This window comes from Salvelinus sp. IW2-2015, linkage group LG31 (assembly GCF_002910315.2).
Source record: "Salvelinus sp. IW2-2015 linkage group LG31, ASM291031v2, whole genome shotgun sequence".
Lineage (NCBI taxonomy): Eukaryota > Metazoa > Chordata > Actinopteri > Salmoniformes > Salmonidae > Salvelinus > Salvelinus sp. IW2-2015.
This window is the reverse complement of record NC_036870.1, coordinates 7723522-7744773: the sequence shown is the minus strand read 5'-3', so window position 1 is coordinate 7744773 and position 21252 is coordinate 7723522. Positions and strand designations below refer to the sequence as shown.

General features: G+C 41.3%; 1 protein-coding gene across 2 annotated transcripts; it reads right to left on the bottom strand.

Moving 5' to 3' along the window:
• Positions 1 to 11414: 11414 nt before the first annotated feature.
• si:ch1073-513e17.1 (sialin) lies at positions 11415 to 21232 on the bottom strand. Of its 2 annotated transcripts, XM_023976396.3 has the most exons (13): positions 21084 to 21213; positions 17789 to 17943; positions 17574 to 17687; positions 16947 to 17123; positions 16407 to 16621; positions 15959 to 16192; positions 15563 to 15737; positions 14894 to 15012; positions 14616 to 14777; positions 13291 to 13423; positions 12706 to 12853; positions 12408 to 12498; positions 11415 to 12057 (listed from the first exon to the last, which is right to left on the bottom strand). In XM_023976396.3, the coding sequence occupies exons 4-13, from the start codon at positions 17047 to 17049 to the stop codon at positions 11890 to 11892; spliced, it is 1548 nt and encodes a 515-aa protein (XP_023832164.1). In that variant the 5' UTR covers positions 17050 to 17123; positions 17574 to 17687; positions 17789 to 17943; positions 21084 to 21213; the 3' UTR covers positions 11415 to 11889. The 2 variants fall into 2 exon arrangements, with proteins under 2 accessions (XP_023832164.1, XP_023832166.1); XM_023976398.3 differs by lacking the exon at positions 17789 to 17943 and having other exon boundaries at positions 21084 to 21232.
• Between the last annotated feature and the right edge of the window lie 20 nt (positions 21233 to 21252).

Here is a 21252-nt window from a genome sequence, read left to right as displayed (position 1 = left end):
TWTACACCAAGTCACTTGGCTCCGTCATATCCTCACATGGTCTCTCCTATCATTGCTATGCGGATGACACTCCACTACTTCTCCCCTTCTGACACCCAGATGGTGACACGCATCTCTGCGTGCCTGGCCGATACCTCAGCTTGGATGTCGGCCCACCACCTCAAGCTCAACCTCTGCAAGACGGAGCTGCACTTCCTCCCGGGGAAGGTTGCTCTACAACATGCGTAGAGTACGACCCTACCTCACACAGGAAGCGGCACAGGTCCTAATCCAGGCATTTGTCTTCTCCCGTCTGGGCTACTGCAACTCGCTGTTGGCTGGGCTCCCCGCTTATGCCATCAAACCCCTGCAACTTATCCAGAATGCTGCAACCGCCTGGTGTTCAACCGTCCCAAGTTCTCCATGTCACACTGCTCCTCCGCACACTCCACTGGCTTCCAGTCAAATCTTGCATCCACTACAAGACCACGGTACTTTCCTACAGAGGAGCAAGAAGAACTGCCCCTCCCTACATTCAGGCTATGCTCAAACACTCCGTTCTGCCACCTCCGGTCTCTTGGCCTTCCTATACCCCCACAGGAGGGCAGCTCCCGTTCAGCCCAGTCCAAGCTCTTCTGAAAACATCTGAAACCCTACCTCTTCACTCAGTGACACCCAGATAAAGAACACGTACATAAAACACACAGTCATCCACAATGACACACACTCACACACACTGAAGAGCCGCGGATAACTTGACTAAGGGAGATTGGAGGCAGTTGAAAGAAATAACTGCAGCTGTCCGTGTGGCTYGCTATCCAACCCACACACCCCTCCCCATTCCTAGACACATACTTACACTCACCAATTACTCAGCATGTGCCGGAGTGGCTCACACCAGCATATTAATATATCACACATCCTTTGTTCCCCGTCGGTAGCCACTGTAGATGAGAATCTCATGACATTCAGATTGCCTCACAGCGGTAGCGCTATTATAAATCAAATCAAATTTGATTGGTCACATGTTTAGCAGATGTTATTGTGGGTGTAGCGAAATGCTTGTTTCTAGCTCTGACAGTGCAGTAATATCTAACAATTTCACAAAATATACCCATTACACACAAATCTAAGTAAAGGAAAGATGAATTAAGAATATATGGACGAGCAATGTCAGAGCGGCACAGACTAAGATACAGATAAGTAAACCTCAYACAGTGATTCCCATTCAGTGCTGAAGTTATGATTTGATTTAATGTCAGCAGCACACACCGCTACAACAAGCAACAGCTGAAGTCTCATTTCACACACTAACTCGGGAAGAGAGAGTGGGCTGTGTCTGGCAGAGTGTCATGGTGCTGGGTGTCCGCTAATATCAGTTCTGAATCTTCCTGATGGCTKAACAGGCAGTTAAGATTGTGACCACCAGCAACAGTCTTATCTTAATAAGCAATAGACAGTATATACTGAACAAATATATCAACTCAACATGTAAAGTGATAGTCCCATGTTTCATGAGCTGAAATAAAAGATCCAACATTTTCCATATGCACAAAAAACGTATTTCTCCCAAATTTTGTGCAAAAATTTGTTTACATCCCTGTTAATGAGCATTTCACTTTTGTCAAGATAATCCATCCACCTGACAGGTGTGGCATATAAAGAAGCTGATTAAATAGCATGGTCATTACACAGGTGCACCTTGTGCTGGGGACACTAAAATGTGCAGTTTTGTCACACAACACAATGCCACAGATGTCTCAAGTTGAGGGAGTGTGCAATTGGCATGTTGACTGCAGGAATGTCCACCAGGGCTGTTGCCAGAGAATTGAATGTCCAACATTGTTTTAGAGAATTTGGCAGTACATGCAACCAGCCTCACAACCGCAGACCATGTGTTACCATGCCAGCCCAGGACCTCCACATCTGGCTTCGTCACCTGCTGGATTGTCTAAGACCAGCCACCCAGACAGCTGATGAAACTGTGGGTTTGCACAACTGAAGAATTTCTGCACAAATTGTCAGAAACCATCTCAGGGAAGCTCATCTGCAAGCTTGCAGTCCTCACCAGGGTCTTGACTGTAGTTCAGCCTTGTAACCGTCTTCAGTGGGCAAATGCTCCCCTTCAGTGGCCACTGGCACGCTGGAGAAGTGTGCTCTTCACAGATGAATCCCGGTTTCAACTGTACCGGGCAGATGGCATCGTGTGGGTGAGCAGTTTGCTCATGTCAWCATTGTTAACATAGTGCCCCATGGAGGAGGTGGGGTTATGGTATGGGCAGGCATAAACTATGGACAACAAACACAATTGCATTTTATTGATGGCAATTTGAATGCACAGAGATACCGTGACGAGATCCTGAGGCCCATTGTCGTACCATTCATCACCTCATGTTCCAGCATGATAATGCAGGGCCCCATGTCACACAGATCTGTACACAATTCCTGGAAGTWAAAAATGTCCTAGTTCTTCCACAGCCTGCATACTCAGACACGTCACCCATTGAGCATTAAACATTTGTTTATTTTATATATATATATATATATATATATATATATATATATATATACTAATATATATATATATTAGGGCCTAATTTATTTATTTCAATTGACAGATTTCCTTATATGAACTGTAACTCAGTAAAATCTTTGAAATAGTTGCATTTTGCATTTATATTTTTGTTTAGTGTAGATTCCAATCTCTAAAGGAAGATAAACATTAGTCATGCAGTGACAAAACTGGGGCATGAAAAGTGAAAAATAGTATCAGCATAAAATGGTCAGTGAAATAACAGTCATGTTCTTTATATAGCCTACTGATAAAGCCACAAAATTAAATGATTGATATCTTAAATATACTGTATGTGTAAGGTACTCAGTGTCATTCTAGTTTCAGGGGGCTAATTGCTAATGCAAATAGAATATTTTGCAAGACAATGCCCTCCTGTCACCCTCTGGCAATCTAAAGTAGTTGGTTCACACTTGCAAACAAAGTCCTTTTGGTCAGCCTTTTCTTTAGTTTGGCCTCAGGCCAAGTGTGAAGGGAGAAAGTCTAAACACATGCATATGACTCTGGGCCCCAGCTGTCCCATGTCTTGATTGCACATTTGGGAAGAGGTGAGCTCAATAGAACACCTTCACATGTGTTTCAAATGTGAGTGAAATYSTYGGGGGGGGGGGGGGYACACATTGGAATTTAAATGGGAGTGAATTAAATGTGAGGATTACTAGAAAATCATATCTGGACATTTGTCTCAAATACCCCCTTTTAAATATCCAATTAAAACGGCAAACATTTAAAGTTTGCCTAGTTGAAGATGACTAGGTAACATGTATAAGTGGCCTATACTGTATACAAGTAAATGCAATATTTTATAAATATGCAAAAATGTCAATGTGAATAAAAACATWTTTTTTTTTTTAAATGTCACCATGACATTGGATTTAGGTTACAAGTTGGATGGAAAAAAAAGATATTGAGGACTTTTTGCAAATCCAAATCAGCTTTCCACATTAATTCAATGTCATCACATTACATTTCATGTTGTTGAAATGAGACAAAACACATTTTTGTCCAGTGGGAAGTGTCTGAGCAAAGTATCAGAAGGATGAATCTACTGACCATGAGAAAATATTAGAATTTCATCTAACAATGAGATGTCTGCCAAGAGAAGAATATAATTTCATCAACATGCGAAAACCTCCCACAAATGCAGTAGGCCTATTATCTAAACAAGTTATGTCAACGTCCTGTTTTGCATWCCTTTCTTGATGAAAATAAATCAATAGCCTATGATCTTTTCATTATGATTTTATGCATAGTGAAAAAGGTTGTCACAAGAAGTGAAGAATAAAGGGCATTAAAGACACTCATTCATAGGCTTTATGTACAGTAACTGTACTCTTAAAGAGTGACTGCCCCTAAAAAGCAACTTTTTGTTTTGAAAATGGCCTACGTGACAGARATGAGTCAGAAACATTTATACATCAGAAACAGGTCAAAATTGACTACAAAGTGTAAATAGGATACATTTTGGTCATGAAGTCAGGCAAATCAAATTTGTCACAGGCGCCAAATACATCAGGTGTAGACTTAACCATGAAACGCTTACTTACGAGCCCTTTCCCAACTATGCAGAGTTGTGCTGATGTTGGCACAAGATGGAGGGAAAGTTGGAGCATAACTAACAAAATTAGTTAAAAAAAAAAAAAAWTTGAAGGATGTTTGATCCAGTATAAACATATTTATAGAATTTATTATACAAGAGACAAAATTCACAAATTCTACAGCACGACATTTCTCAAGTATACAAATAATAATGCCGCAATAATTAGACGTATTACAATGTAAACTTTCAATCCGTCTGTCTGCATATTTCAAGACATGACATATGGGGGTGAAGTGAGATACCCAATAGGCTGGACAATTATTTTCTCATTGCGAAAAAACATATACTAAATACTTGGAAGTCAATCAATCCGCGATCATTGACAATGGAAAAATCTAATGATTTATTATTTAAAAATGTTATGTTACAATTTAAGACCAAGTGACAAACTATAATGCAGGCACTAGGGATGGGGGTGTGAGCATGCGGGTCTGGCATGCGGGTCCGGGTCTGGGCAGAAGAGATGTAGTCATTGTTTGTATGTGTCATAATATCATACAGTCATAATATGGACTTGGTCTTTTACCAAATAGGGCTATCTTCTGTATACCACCTCTACCTTGTCACAACACAACTGATTGGCTCAAACACATTAAAGAAAGAAATTTACATTTACATTTACATTTAAGTCATTTAGCAGACGCTCTTATCCAGAGCGACTTACAAGAAATCCCACAAATGTAATTTTAAGAAGGCACACCTGTTAATTGAAATGATTTCCAGAGTGTGCAAAGCTGTCATCAAGGCAAAGGGTGGCTACTTTGAAGAATATCAATTCTAAAATATATTTTGATTTGTTTAACTTCTCTTTTTTTWAWWTTTTTTATTTTTAACATTTAATCCTCATAAAAAATCCCTGTCTTAGGTCAGTTAGGATCAACACTATTTTAAGAATGTGAAATGTCAGAATAATAGTAGAGAGAATGATTCATTTCAGCTTTTATTTCTTTCATCACATTTCCAGTGGGTCAGAAGTTTACATACACTCAATTAGTATTTGGTATCATTGCCTTTAAATTGTTTAACTTGGGTCAAACGTTTCGGGTAGCCTTCCACAAGCTTCCCACATTAAGTTGGGTGAATTTTGGCCCATTCCTCCTGACAGAGCTGGTGTAACTGAGTCAGGTTTGTAGGCCTCCTTGCTCGCACACGCTTTTTCAGTTCATAGGATTGAGGTCAGGGCTTTGTGATGGCCACTCCAATACCTTGACTTTCTTGTCCTTAAGCCATTTTCCCACAACTTTGGAAGTATGCTTCCATTTGGAAGACCCATTTGTAACCAAGCTTTAACTTCCTGACTGATGTCTTGAGATGTTGCTTCAATATATCCACGTAATTTTCCTCCCTCATGATGCCATCTATTTTGTGAAGTGCACCAGTCCCTCCTGCAGCAAAGCACCCCCACACCATCATGCTGCCACCCCGTGCTTAACGGTTGGGATGGTGTTCTTCGGCTTGCAAGCCTCCCCCTTTTTCCTCCAAACATAACGATGGTCATTATGGCCAAACAGTTCTATTTTTGTTTCATCAGACCAGAGGACCTTTCTCCAAAAAATACAATCTTTGTCCCCATGTGCAGTTGCAAAATGTAGTCTGGCTTTTTTATGGCGGTTTGGCTTCTTGGAGCAGTGGCTTCTTCCTTGCTGAGCGGATTGTCAGGTTATGGCGATATAGGACTCGTTTTACTATACACACACACACACACACTTTTGTACCCATCTCCTCCAGCATCTTCACAAGGTCCTTTGCTGTTGTTCTCGGATTGATTTGCACTTTTCGCACCAAAGTACATTCATCTCTAGGAGACAGAACGAGTCTCCTTCCGGAGCGGTCCGATGGCTGAGGTGGTCCCATGGTGTTTATACTTGTGTTCTATTGTTTGTACAGTTGAACGTGGTACCGTCAAGCAGTTGGAAATTGCTCCCAAGGTTGAAGCAAATTGTTTTCCTGAGGACTTGGCTGATTTCTTTTGATTTTCCCATGATGTCAAYCAAAGAGGCACTGAGTTTGAAGGTAGGCCTTGAAATACATCCACAGGTACACCTCCAATTGACTCAAATTATGTCAATTAGCCTATCAGAAGCTTCTAAAGCCATGACATCATTTTCTGAAATTTTCCAAGCTGTTTAAAGGCACAGTCAACTTAGTATGTAAACTTCTGACCCACTGGAATTGTGATGCAGTGAATTCTAAGTGAAATAATCTGTCTGTAAGCAATTGTTGGAGAAATGGCTTGTGTCATGCAGAAAGTAGATGTCCTAACAGACTTGCCAAAACTATAGTTTGTTCACAAGAAATGTGTGGAGTGATTGAAAAACAAGTTAATGACTCCAACTTAAGTGATGTAAACTTCCGACTTCAACTGTATATTTTTAAATGAGYCTATATACAAGGAGTGCCGGTACCAAGTCAGTGTGCTTTTTGAGGACCTGAGGGCCCATGCCAAATATTTTCAGCCTCCTGAGTGGGAAGAGGCGTTGTCATGCCTTCTTCACGACAGTGTTGGTGTGTTTGAATCATGATGGGTCCTTAGTGATGTGGACACCGAGGAACTTGAAGCTCTCGACCCGCTCCAATACAGCCGTGTCGATGTAAATGGGGTCGTGCTCAGGCCTCCATTTCCTGTAGTCCACAATCAGCTCCTTTGTCTTGCTGACATCGGGGGAGAGGTTTTGTACTGGCACCACACTGCCAGGTCACTGACATCTTCCCTGTAGGCTGTCTCATCGTCGTCGGTGATCAGGACTACCACCATTATGTTGTGAGCAAACTTAATGATGGTGTTGGAGTGGGTGAACAGAGAATATAGGAGGGGACTAAGCACAGGGGCCCCTGTGTTGAGGGTAGGCGTGGTGGAGATTATAAACTGGGTGGGTTAAGCCCTGAATGCTAAATGMCTGAAAGCAGTGGTATATCAGACCATATACCAGGGGTATGACAAAAACAAAAATAGTTGACTTTTCTAATTACGTTGGTAACCAGTTCTAATAGCAATAAGGAACCTTGGGGTTTGTGGTATTTGGCCAATATACCAATAGTTAAAAGCCAATTTATGCTTGATCAAAATGTGGTCAAATGTGCCATATGGATGTGTGAGGCAATTGTGAAGCCTCTGGWGGCATGCAGAGGCCAAATTGAGCTCTGTACTGCATGTGCACCGCCCAATTTATTTGTAKCAATGTGGATGGCTCCATATAGCTCTCTGCACTGCCATGATTGGTTGACGGTAGGTGGGGGCGGAGGTCCAGTATAAACACAAACCCACATCCTTGACAACTTCCTTCACAACAGCTCTGCGAAACTCAWTAAGTATGAATGCCCTGACTTCTGCAGAGGTTGTATGGCAGAAATTGCTGRATGGGCACTGCAAACATCAGATTGACCATGCAGCGCATTTAATGGCTGTATCCAGGCACTCCGCATTGCATCATGTGTAAGAACAGCCCTAGCCGTGTAATATTGGTATATACCACACCTCTGGCCTTATTGCTTAACTATAGCTCAGTGAAGTTTACCGCAATGTACATCCAGATCATTCACACTAAATCTGAGGCAAGCGCCTGATGCACAGCCATAGAAATGTCTTTATTCATAGCCCTCTTGAGAGTTTTAGCAACTGTCGCAACTCTGACGTCACCCCATTGACGTAGACATTTAAAATTGTTAGGTAAGGGTTAAGGTTTAGGGTAGGGTCCCGAATAGCACTAACCATCTCAAAATTACACACACTATTGAATTTGGAAAGACAGAAGCCTTGCTGCCCACCTTGAGCATGTCTTATTTCTTGATTACTCAAAAATGTATCTATTTATTTTATAATGTGCAGTTCGTCAGAGATTCAACTATTTCGTTTTTTGGTGTCAACTCTTTAATCTCCTTTTTTGGGGAGAGATTAAAATATGAATATTAGTCAAAAGTAATCTACAACACCTTTTATTTTAAATGCTTAACCTTAATGGAATCAAATACATTTTGTTAACTCGTTTTGGTTACAAATTACAGTCAGTACTTGGTTGTAAATTGAATGTAAACCATGAACACATAACTTCTTCCATCAAACACTGTAGCCTATACTGTATTTTTATATTCATGACGCGTTGCCAAAAGTATATGCTGAAGTCATGCTGAGGTAGGTAGTAGGCTACTTGTTTTGTATGTCGATGAAAATGCAGCCAATGCATTAACATATGTCTTCACAGTTCGTGGGCGCGCGCTTTTACCCATGCCGCAAATTTGGGGGTTTTGTAAAGTGTCCTGCGACAAGCATTTGTGACAGTATTATTTTCTTTACCGTCTTGGCGCACTTTCCACAAACATATCTCCTGCATTCTGAACATACCTCAAGAGTTATGTTCCTACATTTAGTACTAGCCCCTTGACAACTCTTTCTTTTCACTAACTCGTTGGCCGGGCGGGGATCGGGATCTGACTTTATAGCTCCTTTTAGCATCACAGTTTTCCCGAAGCGCTGATCCTAGGTTCAGGATAAACTCTCTCCGGTTATATCGCATAGTGTCCCACATGCACTCTTTGTAAAGCACATAGGCATTGATGGCTGCCAAGTCCAGGACGTTGTAGAATACGGCCATTGGCCACCGCTGGGAGCCACCCTTCACACTGTACATGCGCGCATTCCTATCCAACACATTCACCCCGACTTTAGTGGAGTTGTAGAAAGTCATAGATTCTGGGGTTTTCTTTCTGCTGGTACTAGTGCCAACAGACAGGTGCAGGGTGCTGAGAACACTGATGGTCTTCATTGGCTTACACATGTACACAMTCAGCGTCGCGTCATTGTGTTTCAGAACCAGGGTCGTTCTCTTATGCAGCAACTTATTTGCCAGTTCAACTGAAGTGGTCACATTCCTTCCTTTGTCAAGATAAGGTTCCATCAGCTTCAGCACCACAATGCTGTCAAACTGGCGCTGTCCAGAAGTCATCTTCTTTCCCCAAGTCCGGGAAACCATTCACGATGTATTTGGAGTCACTGCCAGCCAGAACTTGATTCCAGAACGGTCGAGCTTGTTTCCCATGAAGTGCGAGAAAACGCACTGTGCTTTTGTGGGAAACAACTGCGAATCAACAGCAATATTCGGCCCAGGGTTGTAGCAGGTGATGCTATTTTTGACAAAACTGTTCAAAACGTGTGACACCGGGGAACATGTCATTTTTTACACTTTCACTCTTTATTTATTTTGGGTCTAAACATAAATATCGCATGTCTCTAAATCTGTTCCTTGGCATTGTTTGTCCAAAAAAGATCACCCCCCCATTGGTCATTCCAAAAGCTCTCCATCTTCGCGCAATTGCCACCGAACGCCACACAAACGTAAAGGAGCGCAATGCAATGCAGGCTTGAAGCTCATCCAAAGACATATCGCAAAAACTGTCATCAGTGCATCTGCGTGCTTCTTCAACTGTACATTCTTTGATGTGGAGCAACATGTTGATGTCAAACAGGCAATGAAAGGCGCTGAGTGGGCTGCTGTCTATGTCGCTTTTTGCGCACTCTGTTGGCCCTGGAGCGACCATGAAAACATGTTGCGTTGCTCTCTGGCCCACTGCCTCTCCAATGGGATTTAACCCTCGCCAAACGGTGCCATCTTTGCCAGTCTCATGATCCCCATTCTCTGTTGGAGGAACCGGTTTTCCTGTTGAAGTGACTGGGTTCTTCAGCCGGGGTTTCTCGGTGGCGCTTCTATCTCACTGTCCTCACTACCAGTGGAACATTCAAGAGGTTTAGTCCAAAATACATCACTGTCAGGCTCAGATTCACTGCTGGAATCTGAATCGTCTTCAGTATTGGGGGGCATTTCATAAGCCRCAGCGGCGCGTTTTCGTTTAGCCATTCTTAAAATGGTTCTACTCAGGGTTAAGGTGATGCCTTTTTAGTAGTTGGAGTATTCCGAAAATTGCCTCCCCCCAAAAAACGACGTACAAAAATGTTGTTGCCCTGCAGTCTGAAAATGTAAYAAGCACTCGTTTCACACTCACGTTCACGCTAGCAACTAACAACATCCGGGTTGGAAGTTAAAATGGAACCAGGTTATGGAGCTTGAAAACTTCCAAATAAAAGTCTTACTTTGAAGCAATATAAATGCGAATAAAAAATGTATAATGCAATTAGGATAAAATTGCCACTAATATAATTATTCAAAAGTATTAAAATGACAACACATGACAACCCAAAAATTAATTATGTGAACATTTGGTATATTATTTAATGGAAAGTTAAACCAGTAGGCTACTTGAAATAGCATGACATTTTGATTTCACTGATTTTTTTCTGTTATGAACATTCACATTGATTTGTTTTTACATAACACTTACAAAACATTCTTACATGAATGTACATTTCCTAAAATTAAACATTTTGGTAACCACCTTTTTTTGTGCAGCATTGTCTTTAAGGGCACATWGGAGGTCAAATAAGTGGCGGTAAAATAAGTGGTGCTAAAAAAAAGTTATGTTTGATGGTTTTGTTCATTTCAATTGTTCAAGTTCTGTACGTACATCTGTCTGTCATTCAATTAAAAAATATTCAAAGAACAAATGGTTTGGGGCAGTAATTGTTATATAGCCAACAGACTAGACAATGGCTAATCATAGGCAATGAATCCTGAGAAGAGCACAGGTATTTTTTTATAAAATGTGGCAGATAAAAGTATAAGAGCACTTAAAAGTGATCAATTAAAGAGTAATCTAGTTTATTAGAAGTTGCCTGTGTATTTCCTTATACCACTAGGGGTAGCCCATTATTAAATGTAAAGCTCTTTGATTTAAGTATAAAAAGGCATAATGACTCATCCTGTATATATATACACTGAAGAAAAATACATTATAGTTCATATATGGAAATCAGTCAATTGAAATGAATTCATTAGGCCCTAATCTATGGATTTCACATGACTGGGCAGGGGCACAGCCATCGGTGGGCCTGGGAGGGCATAGGCCCACAAACTTGGGAGCCAGGCCCAGCCAATTAGAATTATTTTTTCCACACAAAATAATTGTATTACTGTCAGAAATACTCAGTTTCATCAGCTGTCCGGGTGGCTGGTCTCAGACGATCCAGCAGGGGAAGAAACCAGATGTCGAGGTCCTGGGCTGGCATGGTTACACGTGGTCTGCGGTTGTGAGGCTGTTCTCTAAAACGATGTTGGAGACAGCTTATGGTAGAGAAATTAACATTAAATTCTCTGGCAACAGCTCTGGTGGACATTCCTGTAGTCAGCATGCCAATTATCTGTGGCGTTGTGTGAAAAAACTTCACATTTTAGAGTGGTCTTTTGTCRCCAGCACAAGGTGCACCAGTGTAATGATCATGCCGTTTAATCAGATTCATGATATGCCACACCTGTCAGGTGGATAGATTATTTTGGCAAATTTTGTGCAGAAAATCTGAGAAATATTTCAGCTCATGAAACATAGGAGCAACACTTTACTTGTTGCATTTATATTTTTTTGTTCAGTATAAATACCAAACGTGGTCAGAAACAGATTGTTGTAAACAATACTAAAGAAAGGCATTTGGTATATAAAGAGGCCATTTTAAAAAGTCCCTAATTCTATCATGAATATTGTATTATATATAGGGTCCCATTCCCAACACAGTGTACTAAGAGACTATTAAAATGCACTGGTCCATCCTTTTTAAAACCACCTGATGGGGAGTTAAGTTAACCTGAGGTCAGCTTATTTCTTACAGGTCCTATTCCCTTTAGGTCATGTCTGTCTGTCATGTAGGGATTAACCCGTCTCTCTCTGTTTCTGCCTGCTCCTGATCCTCCTCTGCCAGGGCCCATTTCTGGACCTTCCCGCTGCCAAACAAAGTGAAGACAAGCGCTCCTCCGGCGCTGATCCCGGCCGATAGACAGAACACATTCCTCCATCCCGCCAAGGAGTGCTGTTGGAGGGGAGACATAAGTCACAGTCGTATGTATAACAGTCTTCAAGGGTGCAGTAACTTTTAGAAATGAGCCATTGCATTGTCCTCGTGTCAAGCAGCCCAATTCTGATCTTTCTTCCACTAATTGGTCTTTTGACCAATCACATCAGATCTTTTTCAGAGCTGATTGGTCAAAAGACCAACGAGTGAAAAAAAGATCAGTATTTGACTGTCTGTGTAGATGCAGCCACGGTCGAATACTTTTTACAGCAACAAGTACTTAAGTAGCTATATTAAATCTATTTAATTATTTTGAAAAGCAGTACAGAATGAATCAATTTGATGATGAAGGAAAAGCTAAAGCGTACATCTTTGGTGAGGTAACCTGTGACGATCGGCGCGACAACACCTGGGATAGTCCCGAAAGTGTTGGTGATTCCTAAAAGCACCCCCGCATACCTGAATATGAGAGGAAGAGTGAGACAAAGAGGTTCAAATACATCCAAAAGCAGTGAAAAAGCACTGAGTAAGTGGCTGAGAGTGTGATAGAATGAGTGCAAGAGAGTTCAGTGAAGGTACAAAACATGCCAGAAAAGACTGGTGAGTAAGGAGAGAAGTGAAGAGAAACAAGTGAAGTGACGACATCTCAAATAGATAAACACCCACCGTGGAGCAATGTCTATCTGGTTGATGAAGACCCCGGCTGCACTGGTGCCTCCTACAGTTGTAGAGAGGGTGAGAAAGGTCACAGCCAACACCCCACTGCAGCCGGAGTAGCCCACAGCAACCAGGAATGCTGCAGGCAGCAGCAGACCTGGGGGAGGAGGAGTCAACAATATACATCAATACACATGTTGAATGTACAAACACTGCACTTACTTTCTATTGATAATAGAGACACATAAGTGTGGCCATTCATTCAATTAACAACAACACACACACACACACATACACACACATATATATATATATGATACTCTAACTGTAAGTTGCTCTGGATAAGAGCTTCTGATAAATTACTAAAATGTCAATATAAAATGTAAAATGTAATACTCTATAAGTTCATATTTTGTTAAAAAACACATTTCTACAGACTAAAATATCAACAGCATTAAATAGTACCAAAGAATCCCGAAAAAATTGTTGCAAACTTTTGTACGTTTTAACAGCCAATCAATCAAACATCTGGTAAAGCCCATTCCATAAGCAACCAAGACCAATTCCTTTAAAATATAAAAGTCCCCTCTTTGCCTGTGATAGTGAAGATCTTGCGGACCGCTGTGACACTCAACAGCTCCTTCTCCAGGAGGCTGTCTGCTACTACACCTGATATCACTGAGAAGGCCCAGCCACCCAGATAGGGCAGAGCTGAGAGAAAGGCATTCTACATAGAGAAACAGAAAGAAATAGACAATATTAACCAACAACAAAAAGAATTGCAACTACATTGTAGGAATAAAATATCCCGATAAGATGGCGTCACTTTCACCAATGTTTTATTAAAACATTGCTACAGCAGCACAGTATAGACCTTGATAACAACACTTTATGATTCAAGTCCAGAGACTCCTGTACTATCCCTGTACAGTGTGATATACTGATACGACACTAAATCTTAGTCATTCTCTAGTCTTACCACCTAAAGTATGTATACACTTGTCTAAGAAATATGACAAAACTCTACCTATGGAGCCTGGATGTCGATTATGGCAGCCAACTGCACCTCTCTGATTCAGAGGGGTTGGGTTAAATGCGGAAGACACATTTCAGTTGAATGCATTCAGTTGTACAACTGACTAGGTATCCCCCTTTCCTTTATATCAAAATCWAATCAAATTTGATCGGTCACATACACATGTTAAGCAGATGTTATTGAGGGTGTAGCGATATGCTTGTGTTTCTAGATCCATCAGTGCAGTAATATCTAACAATTCACAACAATACACACAAATCACACAAACCTAAAAGTAAAAGAATTGAATTAAGGAATATATAAATATTTGGATGAGCAATGTCGGAGTGGCATACACTAAAATACAGTAGAATAGAATACAGTATATACATATGAGATGAGTAAAGCAGTATGTAAACATTATTAAAGTGACTAGTGTTCCATTATTAAAGTGGCCAGTGATTTCAAGTCTCTGTATATAGGGCAGCAGCCTCTAACATGCAGGGTTACGTAACCGGGTGGAAGCCGCCAAGTGATGGCTGTTTAACAGTCTGATGGCCTTGAGATAGAAGCTGTTTTTCAGTCTCTCGGTCCCAGCTTTGATGCACCTGTACTGACCTCGCCTTTTAGATGATAGCGGGATGAACAGGCAGTGGCTCGGATGGTTGTTGTCCTTGATGATCTTTTTGGCCTTCCTGTGACATCGGGTGCTGAAGGTGTCCTGGAGGGCAGGTAGTTTGCCACCCGGTAGAGCTATTATCATATTCTTATAGCTATCTGGTCTTTACAGCACTCTGGAATTGAGCATCTCACTCTGTCTCTCCCCTCTTCTGGCGTCATCCATAGAAATCATATGTCCATATCTATGATGTATGACTTAATGTACAATTTCTTTGGGTCTCACCTGTCGGAGGTCAAAGTGAAGCACCGTGTCCATGTAGGTGGGTAGTGAGGTGAGCAGAGTGTAGTAACCCCAGTTGGCACACATCTGAGACACTATGATGGCCCACAGGGGAACAGAGAGCACCATGGGTAACAAAGGCACTGACCAGCCATGGGCACCACCCTGAGTTAAGAGGCATAGAGAAAGAGAGAGAGAGAGAGAAAGGGGATTGACTGTGAAGTGATTTACAAATGTATGATAGAGGGTCATAAAGGATACCACATATATATTGTTGTTACATCTTTTCCTATGGAGTTGATGATGTAATGTTTTTCTCTTGTGCTGATTCGTGGATGAGTGCCAGGCTGGTCAGACACCAGAATGAACCAGAACACTGCCCAAATGCAACCAGCACCCCCTGGTGACGAGAGAAAGAGGGACAGAGAAAGCGAGAAAGAGAGAGACAGAGGGAGGGAATGAGAGAAAAGCCTTGTTATGTTGACATCTTTACTAAGCAAGAGGTTGTGTAGGAYTAGTATTTGTGCTGAACTAGGTTCTTCTATTTCTAGGGAGTGTTTCCTAGCCACCGAGCCTCTACATCTGCATTGCATGCTCTCTGGGGTTTTAGGCCCAGTTTCTGTATAAGCACCTTTTTTTTTTCTTTTTCTTTTCTTTTTTTACAACGACTGTTGTAAAAAAATATAAATACTCTATAAATACATTTGATTGATTGAGTGTGCAGAGAATAATTGTGAATGATCCAAAAATATGAAAGTATAATGTGTGTGAAAACAGGAGAATAAAATAAGAGCTGGAAATGCAGATAATGGTGAGAAATGCAGATAATGGTGTGTGTAGGGGGAATGTATATGGTTGGGGGGGTGCAACTCAATATTACGAAGGTGTCCTTAATGTTTTGAACACTCAGCGTATATGTTTGGGGGGTGTAATTGCTATCCAACTCTCACCACATATGTAGAAGACAGCGGGCCAGCCCAGACTGTGACAGATTAAGCCGGTGAGGGGCAGGGCTACAAAAGCCCCAAAGTTTGCCCCTGACCCCGACAGGGTCATAAGACGAGACCTCTCTAGAGGGGGAGCCCAGCGAGCCCACATGGCCATCATGGCCGGGAATGTCACCCCCTGACGACACACAAACACAGAGCATTACACACTGATTTGTCACTGAAATGAACAATATACCTTGGAGTTTTAGAGAAAATAATGACCACATGGCCAAATTGGCTATACTGTATGTATACCATAAATATGATTGTTTATACAATCGAATGCTAAGCTAATCCAGTTCAATGCTGATAACAGAATGAGATTGACCCCTACTCTGCACACATGAAGCCTCTTACCTCCCCAAATCCCTCCAGTGCCCGTAAGCCAAACAGCCAGTAGGGTCCTAGCTGGGCTGCCAGGGGGGTGAGGAGGGTGAGGGCTGCGGTGCCAAGCACCCCTCCCCCCAAGAATATACTCCCCCCAAACTGCCCGGCCAGGTAACCCCCAGGGATCTGAGTCACCAGGTAGCCAAAGAAGAACGCCCCCAGCAGCAGGCCCTGAGTTGGAGAATCCCACGAGTACTGAGGTATCTGAGATAGAGAGAGAGAGGTAAATGAGCATTAGTGTTACGTATTAGTTTGTGAGTGTCTTGTATCTATCTACTGTTCATACTTTGCATGTGCAGTATGTCCAGTACGCATGCATCATGTTTGTGTGAAGCATATTGATGTATATGAGCTTTAATATGCATATACAGTATACTATGGGTCTAGTTGTGGATACTTTGGAAAAGCTGGTTCTTACCCCGTCTGGTTGGTCTGGGGTTTGGCTGCTGTTCCCATGGGAGGACACTGGGCACTCATGGCCAACTGAGCTGTTGAGAGATGGTTGGCCATTGGTTCCATTGACCATGGCGACCATGGCAACACTTAGATTGACACGGAGACCGTAGACAACGGAGAATCCGAAGAACATCATGATGGCCAGATTGCAGCGTGCAGAGCAACATTGTGGAGGTACTGTTAGACATGATGACAACAAGTGCACAATCACACCTCACAGTCTATCTGAAAACACTTAGACTTTAAAGATGACTATTTAAACAGCGCTGGTAGAACATCTACACTAGCAATCGAGGAGTACTTGACACTTAAATGACCTATTTCACTAGCACTAAGCTAAAGCATAGGGACATATCCAAACTTCCAGGTTGGTCAAATTTTCACTTGATATGACTTCCTTCAACTATCATAAAAAGTTATCATTACATAATAAATCACCCTCTAGCACATCCATGCTGCTGAGTGCTGACTATGCAAAAGAGCAACCCAAAAAAGTAGACACCTGAATCATCAACATCCACCACTTCTTTTTTAAGTAGGGGTGATGTGTCTCCACTCTCGTCCAGTGGGGTGGAGTTGATGGAGTATCCATTTTGTAAAGCCATGGCAACCACCAGTCAGGTGACAGCCAGAGATGGAATGAAGTGAGTGTGATCTGAGGTCACCTAACCATAGTGTCCTAAGAAAATATGCAGAACAGACAGAGAGCAAGAGTCAGCAGGACAAATGGCTAGACATTCAGTCTCATGCACACACACACACACACACACACACACCACACACACACACACACACACCACACACCCACACACACACACACCACACACCACACACACACACACACACAGACACACACACACACACACACACACACAGACACACACACTGGATATGAGAATGACCATGACTAGACAGGTCAATGGTCCTTATGGTGTTCAAATAAATCCATGGGAGATTGTGCAACCATTACAATACACCTGACTAAGTCAAAGAAATCAAATATACTGTAGACATGCATTATAACAGTAGACTTAGCTCTTTATATTGAGGAATGTTCAGAGTTCTCCAACCCTGTTCCTGGAGAGCTACCCTCCTGTAGGTTTTCACTCCAACCCCAGTTGTAACTAACCTGATTCAGCTTCTCAACCAGCTAATTATTAGCTAATCATCTGAATTATTCTTCTTCAGATGATGCTCCGAATAGTTTTAGGCTGGCTGGTGGTGTGGCTTATACATGTTGATTCTGAAGAAAAAAACAAGATGGAAAACAAATACCAGTCTGTGAATTATGGTCTATGTAAAGTCAGTCACAGAAGCATGATTTCAATGATTTTTCATAGCTACCTCTTTTAGAGCTGGACCAGTAGTACGCAATAAATCTGATCTCAGAATACCGGTCTGTCCACTAAATGAAATAAACCAGTAGTCTTGGCCTCTCCTTCACTCTGACTGTGACTTGTGCAGACTGATTAAAAGCAGATGTGAACCTAGTGTATCTGCTGACAAATAAAACATTCACACTCAAAGGTTACCATTGGAGGAACAGAGAGTGTGTTACGCAAGTCAGCTGATGAGGGGGGTGGAATAGAATTACATAATGTAGTGCCTTTTGACATGGTGTAGTGGCCATTTAAGGTTAATAAAGTTTATTTATCTTATTTTTATTTAACCTTTATTTAACTAGGCAAGTCAGTTAACTTCTTATGGCTGCAGGGGCAGTATTGAGTAGCTTGGATGAAAGGTGCACAGAGGTGCCCAGAGTAAACGGCCTGCTCCTCAGTCATAGTTGCTAATATATGCATATTATTAGTAGTATTGGATAGAAAACACTCTGAAGTTTCTAAAACGGTTTGAATTATGTCTGTGAGTATAACAGAACTCATATGGCAGGCAAAAACCTGAGAAAAAATCCAAACAGGAAGTGGAAATTCTGAGGCTGATAGATTTTCAACCAAGCTCCCATTGAAATCACAGCGAGATATGGATGAGTTTTCACTTCCTACGGCTTCCACTAAATGTCAACAGTCTGTAGAACTTTGTCTGATGACTCTACTGTGAAGGGGGGCCGGATGAGAGGAAAATTAGTCAGGTCTGCCATGAGGTGACCATTCTTTGACCATGCGCGTTCACATGAGAGGGAGCTCCGTTCCATCGCTCATCTGAAGTCAATGTAATTCTCCGGTTGGAACGTTATTCAAGATTTATGTTAAAAACATTCTAAAGATTGATTCAATACATCGTTTGACATGTTTCTACGGACTGTTACGGAACTTTTGGACATTTCGTCAGGTTTTAGTGAACGCGCTTCCCTGACGTTGGATTTGTATACCAAACACGCAACAAAAATAGCTATTTGGACATAAATGATGGACATTACCGAAAAAAACGAACATTTCTTGTGGAAGTCCTGGGAGTGCATTCCGACGAAGATCAGCAAAGGTAAGTGAAGATTTATAATGCTTTTTATGAGTTTTGTTGACTCCACAATTTGGCGGGTAACTGTATGGCTTCCTTTTGTGGCTGAATGCTGTTCTCAGATTATTAAATATTGTGGTTTTGCCGTAAAGCTTTTTGAAATCTGACACAGCGGTTGCATTAAGAACACGTGTATCTTTAATTCTATGTAAAACATGTATCTTTCATCAAAGTTTATGATGAGTATTTCTGTTATTTGACGTGGCTCTCTGCAATTTCTCCGGATATTTTGGAGGCATTTCTGAACATGGCGCCAATGTAAACGGAGGTTTTTGGATATAAATATGAACTTAATCGAACAAGACATATATGTATTGTGTAATATGAAGTCCTATGAGTGTCATCTGATGAAGATCATCAAAGGTTAGTGATTAATTTTATCTCTATTTGTGCTTTTTGTGACTCCTCTCTTTGGCTGAAAAAATGGCTGAATTTTTCTTTGAGTTGGTGGTGACCTAACATAATAGTTTGTGGTGCTTTCGCTGAAAAGCCTATTTGAAATCGGACACTTTGGTGGGATTAACAACAAGATTACCTTTAAAATGGTATAAGACATATGTATGTTTGAGGAATTTTAATTATGAGATTTCTGTTGTTTGAATTTGGCGCCCTGCACTTTCACTGGCTGTTGTCATATCGATCCCGTTACCGGGAATGCAGCCATAAGAAGTTTTAAGAACAAATTCTCATTTACAATGACGACCTACCCCGGCCAAACCCTAACCCGGATGACGCTGGGCCAATTGTGCGCCGCCCTATGGGACTCCCAATCACGGCCGGTTGTGATACAGCCTAAAATTGAACCAGGGTCTGTAGTGATGCCTCTAGCACTGAGATGCAGTGCCTTAGACTGCTGCGACACTCAGGAGCCCGAGTTCTTATTCAGTTTAGAGTGATTAACACTATGCTTAGCATATTTTTATGTTTTTGCTATTCTGTAATATACATAATTTCCAGTGTTCTATTTGTGACATATTTGTGTCTGAGTTGATAGTCACTAGATCTTTTACTGAATGTTATGGATTCTTCTCATATCGTTTGATAGTGATTGACGCCAGAGCTACAGATTGCAAATGGACCGAGGACACTGATTCTTATTGTATTGATTACATTATGCACTGTGTGATTCTGTAGCAGCAGGCAAAGTCACTGTCTTTTGTGTTGACTTCGGACAAGCCTCTCGGGTTGATGTTAAGAGAACATTTGGCACTGTCTGAATATAAAGGGCCTGTCTCCAAGAGGCCCGTTAGACATTTTCTCTGCTTCTGTGCTAGTTGCACCTTGTAATTAAACCAACATTATTTTGATTGATGTGATCAACGACTGCTCTCCTTTTTGTTCACCTGGAAATTCCCATTACAAACGGACAGAGTCAAAAAAACATGTGCATTTGGTATGTGATTGTGTGTTTTCTGTAAAGTTCACTTCTCCAAAAGTTGGTATAAAAACTGTGTGTAGTTTTATTAACTCTCTGCTTCTTCTTTCAATCATAACTTCTCCATTATCTGACATTAGATTTGGGAAAGGGGATTTTAAATCCAACCTGTTCGACATAAGTAATGGGTATCACCCGCCCTCACTGTCTATAAGGACAACAAACAATGCAATGAATTATGCTCACATTACAATAGCCTCATTACATGACAACTTGTTTTCTTTTACATGACAGACCTACAGGAATATAGGAATTTCTTTGYCTTCTATGGCTTCTGACTATGCTGTGTTATGTGTTTCTCTCATGCTATGTTGTTGTCTTAGGGCTCTCTTTATGTAGTGTTCTACTGTCTCTCATGTTTTGATGTGTGTTTTGTCATATATTTTAATTTAATTTATTTGTACTTATAATCCCAGCTCCCGTCCTCGCAGGAGGCCTTTTGCCTTTTGGTAGGCCGTCATTGTATATAAGAATTTGTTCTTAATTAACTAACTTGCCTAGATAAAAAAAAAGGTTAAATAAAAACATTTTAAAACATTAAAAAAGGTTATTACAACACTGGAGGCTTATAAGCAGTCAGTAATGCATGTGAATCGAAAAATTAACTTGAAACAGCTGGCACATTGGTACACAACGAGAATAGATAGCTAGATAGGTCTCATAAGTAGACTCAAAATAGTACAGCTGCTATTGCATTTTAGTTGAATTTGAGCCATAGAGCAAACCTACCTAGAACGAATGGACTCTTCAACCAAAGCCCTCTGGTTTGCGTTGCACCTGTCGTATTTAATAAATGTGTAAAGAGCTCCCCGTTTTGCCTTATAGCGCCTTTCCACTTAGCACAGACAAAGTAAAAACAGTGTTAAAAGTGTTGTGTACAATGTTTGCGATTCAGGGA